We start from the raw sequence: 7500 nt of genomic DNA, 5'->3' as shown, positions 1-7500 counted from the left end.
GCCGTGTGCATGGGGCCATTTTTTCCACTTCTCCACTTTCTTCAAATTTCCTTCCTTTATCATTTATTCTTCCTCTTCCTCCCACGACTTTCATCTGTCTTTATGAAAGCGTCGCTCCGGCACCCCAGTGACCAGGATTCTCTCTCATCTTCATATCAACACCCATAACTTTTATTCCACGCACAGAAGTGCACACAACCCCCTGGGACCTAGAATTATCAGGCATCCAGCATCCGGGCAGGCAGTTTCAGAGAAGCCATTAGCGAACTGAGCCCTCCAATCTCCAGGGGTTTAACGCACTCTCGAGGAGATGACACACACACAGACAACTGTGTTACTAGACTCAATACATCTAATCTCCCTGCTCAATGAAAATTACTCATGTCAACAAGTAAGAACGACAGTTAAAACAGGTTGATAAAATGACAGTTATGTGACAGTTATGCAAATTAAATACAGTTAATAATCGTTTGGGAAGCATGAAGTGTTGTTTTAATTACAAAGCAATGTTCATTATTATTAGAAAACTGATTAAGTCCTCAATTTGCTGTTACAGGAGTTAATAACAGCTGGTAACAATATTCAATGAGAACCTTGCTTTTCATGCCAACAGTCATTGTATAAGAGTGGGATTCTTTTTTTGAAATGCCTGATGACTCATATTAGCGTGAAGTACTTGCTCAGTGAAGGATGTTTCGCATGTGGTCGGGTGGAAATGCGCACGTTTTCAAAGTGAACGTAAGGCCGTGAAACAGGCATGGTCATGCAATCCGACTGGCCAAAGGTATCATGCATAAGAATAATACCACCGGCACAAGCAAAGCTAAAGCATGGAAATGGTTTGTCACTATCTGTGTTCCTCTCACCCCCACCCACCCCCCCTTCCAGCTTGTATCCTTGGACCAGACTCTTAGAGAGAAATCCAATTTCTGTGAACAGCACCATGTTGTCCTGATAGGATCTATCACCTGGAGCTAGAGCAGCAGCCAGAGAGGCAGTGCACCGTGGACACATCCTGAACTGCACCTGCTACAACACTGACACACACACGCACGCACATCCACAGACATGCAGTCATGCTCACACACAGATATGGATAAGACCGCTCACACTGTTCGTGTACCCATGTACCGACAACAGCGGTGAATGAAGCAATCATATCGTTTAAGAAAAGTTAGAAATAACAACAATACAAAAATACGCCTGTATCTGTCCTGCATGCAAAATGTTGCCAATGAGTAAAAACACAAAGTACAAAGTATGTAGATGTATAACAAATTGTTGTCAAGGGATATTTCCGTTCAGGGAAATGAGGATTCACGGAAAGCAATGTACTCTATATTGGTACAAGCAGCGCAAACCTCCTGCAGCTTTTCCAAATAAACATGGGTTTTATAAACGCTTGTTTCTGAGTCTGACCAAAATTAAACACATAAACACACAAAAGTAGCTGCCTGGAGTGGCTATTATGCTAACTGCATAGGGATCTAGATCCAGCTGATCATCCTGCACATTCATCCGTGCAAGACGGTTTGTTTACATGCGTGAGGGTGTTGACTATTACGACGATTGTGAGTCAATTCACTGTTGCCTCTCTGTCTCTGATCAGAAACGTACCTGGCGGTGTTCCCCCTCAGCCGACTGAGGAGGAAAAGTCTCGCCGCAGAGAGCGGAACATATTGATGCCAGACTTAGAAAACAGATGTCCGCGGATGAGAGTAATTCCAGTGATGTGGCTACAACAAGTATCAACAATGTCCTGAAGAAGGTGTTTTGAAAAATCAACTGGAAGAAGAGGCCGAGAGTGGGTGGACCAAACAGTCAGCTCGCCGTACAGTAAGATAAAATCACAATATGTAATTACACCACAGTTACAATGGTAGCTGAGAGAAAATGCAACAATTGCGTTAGATAACTGGCCCTTTCAATTGGCCATGAAAGAAACCCATCTCTTAAGGAATCTCAGAGTCATGTTTAAGTCAACTCATCTCTATCATACAGGGGGAGCGTTGGAAACGCTGGTCTGTATCTCGCCATTTCATCCTTGCAGCGACACACATGTAAACAAACAGTGTGCAAGTTGCCCCTATGCAGTTTGCCACAACAGCTGTGCCAGGTGGCTACCGTCTTTGTTTTCTTTTGATCAGACTCAAAGAAAACTGTTTCAAAGATTCATGTTAAAACCACTTGTTATCATGAAAGCTGTAGCTGAGGCTCACACAGCTTTCCCCATTATGCAAATAATTATGCAGAATGGCTTCTTTCAGAGTTCATTTTATCATACACTTATTGGATCAGTGTGTCTGATGCATTAATATTTTAGTAGCATTTTAATGCTACTTCTACTTATATTGAATATTACAATGTATAATTAATAAGCCAATCATATCTTCATGTTAGTAAAATCTAAATCTGCGAGGTAAGTAGTGACTTTAGTTCTCAAATAAATGAAGAGAAGTAAAATATTCCCATCTGAAACGTATTAAAGTGGAAGTATTAAGTACCTAATAGTTGTATTCAAGCACAGTACTTACTGTAGTTGCTGTCAATTACCAACCAACAGTACATACACTATTTTCTATGCATAAACATTAAAAATATAAATCGTATGATTTTAGTCTCTCCTAAAGCAGCATCTTCTGAGTCCTGATGTTTGGTCTGAGCAGATCAATAAAGCGACACAGGCACTGATGGGTGGATCACAGCCTCTCCGTGTCTGTCACCTCATTCCTGACACCCACATATCTCTCTCACACATATACACACCACACTCTGGATGTGTCTGGTTTCACTGTGGCAATGTGACACTACAGCACTTCTTCAGACATCCAATAGGGTCAGCAGAGTGGTCAGAAATAAACACTTTACCAAGTGATTTCAATCGAGCTAACTCCCACATCTTCACTTTCTGATTTCCAGCCTCTTTGGGAATGGATGTGCCAGTGAAACTATTTCTTTTGTTTTCATTTTTCATGTTTTCATTTTACAACTAATTAGTAATTGGCATTTTTTAAATACATCTTTGTACGAGACTTTTTTTCAGACTTTGAGGTATTTTGTCTCAATTCTAAGGGAAGTTTTGCTTTATTGTGTTGGATGCGGATTCAGTGACAGAAACACGTACCTTCATCGCCTGGGCTTTCTTGTGAAACATCTCCTCCATGTCCTCTGCGAGCCTCTTTACCAGCCGCAGCCCATCAATCTCCTCCACCCGCACTGCCCGCTCAAACTCCTTATATTTCTGAAAGAACAACCACACATTCACGTTAATGGGTTACAATTACCGCCCCAGTTCAAACACTCAGTGGTGTGTTTTCAGTACATTAAATGATTTCAAGGGAATCTGAAACAACAACAAAAAAGAAAAAAAACACGTCATACTTTGCTAAACGCTACATGTTGGCATTCATTTCACTGTGTGAGGTCATGCCAACGTTCCGCGTGCTATGTAAGGTAAATCACTCAGAAGTGTTTCACTTACGTCTGACGAATGACCACATTTATCAGGCAAAACAAGTTGGTGGAGCAAATATGATAATCCCATACTGAGTCGAAAGTTTTAAAAACATTCCTTATTATCATTTATGAAAGTATTAATTTGCTGTTGGTACGTTTGGAGGTGAATAAGCTATAAACAATACTTTACACTTAACTAAGTCAAGTTTATTAATATAAACTAAAATTAGACATTCAAATAAGTGTTGTCTGCACAGTGTTGGGAGAAGTAGCGGTGGTAAAATTACAGCACAGAGAAACAAACTTACAATACACAATGACGGTGGTACCTAGTAGCAAGGCCACAAAGTCGTTTGAATACATTATCAGTGGTTCAAAAGTGGAATAAAGCTTAGGAGGAGTTGCTTCTCCAAACTAATCTACATACAAACGAAACCAATCAGCTCAGCCCGGAGAATTATCAGCCACCTTCGAGTTTTACTCACCACACATTAAGCATTGATGACACACCGCTGCCCTCGGTATCTGCACTACACTAAATCACATTATTCTGCTATAAACCTATACTAGGGTGCTTAGCTTAACCGGCGCCTTAAACGGGGGACAGTGACATTAAGTCTCATTAATTCCACGCCCATACATGCCACATACACACACACACACACACACACACATATGCAGAGCTGATCTAAGAGAGGGGTATACTTGTACAGAAAAAAGAAGAAGAAAAAGAAGAAGAAAAGAAAACCATTTTTGAAATCTGTGCAAAGCTGCGGGCGGCTGTGTTTCACTCTTGGGGGATTTAACAGAAGATTACCGCCATATCAAATAGCATGCTCTCTCTAATGTTATGCCAACCTGCTTAGATGCATGCTCCTAGCTGCTCCCGTGCAGCAACACACATGAGTAGCAGGGTGAGGGGGGGATCACAGCAGGAGGAGGGGAATGGGGACAGCATCAGACACTCAGGCAGTAGCTTTTGGATTTAGGCAATCATCTGAAAAACTGCAGGACATCACCGAACAGAGAAGAATTTTTTTTTCCCTTTCTTTTTTTTTCCTTTTTTTTTTAGCTTCATGCCAAAACTTTTGATAAGCATGAACTCTTTAGTTGTAGTTGAAGGTGACGAGTAAAAGCAGAGCAACTGGGGAAAAATGTTCTGTGAGAACTCCTGAGTAAAATAACTTTATTGAGCACAAAAAGGGACAGTGACTAGGAGAGACACTGACTTTGATCACTGATTATCTTTTTAGCAAATGATCAAACACGGGTAAATTCCTTTTTTTTTTGTATGTTTGTGTGTTGCTGTGTGATGTGGAGGAAAATATTGGCACCTTTGCATTTGCTCCATCCTGTGAGAAAGAGACAGCCAGACAGACAAACACATGAGAGAGCGTATGAGAGATAAAGGGGAAAGAGATAAAGAGAGAGAGAGAGAGAAGAAAACTAGACTGCGATAGGGAGAGCAAACACTGTGTGGGCGCAAAGAGATTCAAGAGATGCAAAGACAGGTAGGATGAAGAAGAAAGGGATGGGCGGAGAGATGTTAAGGGTGAAAAAGCGAAGGTAGCAAGTGGAGGAATAGGATGATGGATGATCAGAAAGAACACGGAGAGATAATATTGAAGTGGGAAGGTCAGAGGGTGGTGTGAAATGCTATCTGTATTTGTAGAGCTTCAGGCGGACACAAATGGAGGGAAGCAGGTTAAAAATCAGTAAAATTCCACTTCCAGTTTAATATTTTATGACAAACATAGTAAGAGGAATGACTTACAGTGTAGAAAGTAATAAATTAGGTTCAAATCTGTTGATCACTACATTCATCATTACAAGCAACCAATTATAAGGAGTGCAAGGGCCAGGGGCTGAAGGTACAATACTCTACTGATGTCAGAATGATTACGGTGTTGGGAGATTTTTTTTTTTTTTTTTTTTACAGCAATTAGTGTGATTAGAGGAAAGAGGGTCTGATTCATCAAGGTACTTTTTGAGAAGATGAGTGTCCAATTTACAGTATAATGGAAGCTGAGGGGGTGAACCTCCTGTTCTGAATGAGTGGAAAAGTGCCTCTCTAGCAGTGGAGAGAGAGAGAGAGAGAGAGACAGAGAGAGACGTAAAGACAGGTGGAGCAACGAGCAGCAGGAACAGCAAAGAGCCGCTGACAGGAAGAAGCCATGCAGGACTGAAGAGAATCAGGTTCCTAAAGGGAAACATTCACCGTTTCATCTTCATCACCATATCATAGCATCAACACTCTGTTCGCAACCATAACACCGAGCAGTCGGTGTCTTTGAAATGCTGCCGAAGTGGTGCCATCGCTGCCAGATTCATTTGCATGTCAGGGCCAAACAGTTTGGTATTAAAATCCCCATGCAGCCATCCAAAAATGCTTCTGTGTCACATGTGGTAAAGATCGAATCAGACGCTAGGAAGGAAGGAAGGAAGGAAGAAAGGAAAGAAAGAAGGAAGTAAGAAAGAAATTTTACTTAACACACTAATGTTCTTTTCAGACACATCTTTTCCCCTCAGACCCGTACTGCATAACAACTACCACAACCAAGTTTTACATTTTCTCACACAGACCTTGTTCCCTCACCCAACACTTCTGCTAATTAATTGCAGCCTCAAGTAACATAGTCTGTGGCCAATCAAAGTGACTGGCTGATGACTCACAAACCAAAAATCACAGCCACCAGAACCGTATGAAAATCGGCGCCATAATCCCACTGGCTGACAGACAACTGCAGTATGTCATAGGGACAGAAAATCCAGCTTTTAAGCCATTCCTGGTTCCTGACCGGCTCTGGTGGGCTGTTAAAGCTGACAGGTCAGCAGGATATCAAATCTCAACTGGCTTGACTGGTTTCTTCATCAATTTCTCTCTTGTCTTTTCTTCCCTGAACTGTCTCCGCAGAGCTTCTAGTTTGTGTATCTCCTGGTTCCTCTTTCATCTTTCTTCTCCTCTACTGCACCCACTTCTTTTGCTAATTATAAAAATGAATGGGCTGACTTCATGGACACACTCATAGATTATTCTTTCTTAAGACGTTCCCTAAGTCTTTCCAACCAATTGAAACCAATACATTTCTGTCCACAGCTTCGTTAAATCCTTGTCCATGAAACTGGCCCAGAACTGACAGATATTACACAGCCCACCGAGGAATAAGGAAAGCACAGAGCGCCCACAGCCCGAGCTGAAGTGTTTTTGTTTGTGATCACGTTTGTGTGGTCAGTGAGAGGCTGAGAGGGTCCAGCTGACCACAGGCTGTCCGCAGCGCTATGTGCAGTCAGGCTGACCAGAGCAGACCGCGCCCAATTAGCCCGGCGCTATCCTCTTCACATCTCATCATCGTCACGGGAAAGCCAACTGACATACATCCACAACCACCATTACCCAGGAGAAGGGCACAGGAACGCGTCTACAACAGGCCTCAACAGAAACTTTAACATGAAGATAGCAGTGAAGTGAATAAGAACAACCAGAGGGGTCAGAATCAGGCTCCTGTGTTGATCTTATGAAGTATCTGCTGCGCTCTAGTGTCCTTGAGCTAAGGGTCTGCTTTGGAGGTGGTGCCTTGTTTTCGGATGTAACTTTCCACTTGTTCATACCTACTAGTCTGACTCAGAAGAATTGCCTAACTTGCAGTTGAGCACAGCAGGTAAGACAGTGTGAGCAGACATTATGTTGTTGAACACAACATAGTGTTTTTTTTTTTTCTTCCTCTTTTCCCCAAGGGTTGTCATGTTTGCAGGAAATGGTTGGAGTTTGTGCACCAGGATACTGGCCTGACCTATACACTCCCAATCACACACATACTGCTCTTTTCACCAGGGGGACTTCTGCTAACCTGTAATATGGGCTGGGCTTCAGATCAAAGTGTAGTTTGTTTTTTTTTTGTTTTTTTTACAAACTATAGCTCTCATTTTGTCCATTTGTGTGAAAATATTTAAAAAAAATCTCACCTACTTCTAGCCTACATAGCTCTGGTGATATTTGCTCCCGTTTTGATCTCTCTGCCACTGAGATTTCTGCTGCCAGCCCAA

The 7500-nt window shown here is 42.1% G+C and overlaps 1 protein-coding gene across 1 annotated transcript in view; it reads right to left on the bottom strand.

Annotated features, from left to right (window-relative positions):
* LOC111219056 (voltage-dependent calcium channel subunit alpha-2/delta-3-like) overlaps positions 1–7500 on the bottom strand; it is a 132117-nt gene that overhangs the window by 97654 nt on the left and 26963 nt on the right. The window contains exon 3 of the mRNA XM_022741635.1: positions 3125–3241. Coding sequence (XP_022597356.1) covers positions 3125–3241 — 117 coding nt within the window. The remainder of the gene's footprint in view (positions 1–3124; positions 3242–7500) is intronic.

Source organism: Seriola dumerili, unplaced genomic scaffold, assembly GCF_002260705.1.
Source record: "Seriola dumerili isolate Sdu_G_001 unplaced genomic scaffold, Sdu_1.0 BDQW01000056.1, whole genome shotgun sequence".
Classification (NCBI taxonomy): domain Eukaryota; kingdom Metazoa; phylum Chordata; class Actinopteri; order Carangiformes; family Carangidae; genus Seriola; species Seriola dumerili.
The sequence above is the reverse complement of the archived record's forward strand: the minus strand, read 5'-3'. Positions and strand labels throughout refer to the sequence as shown.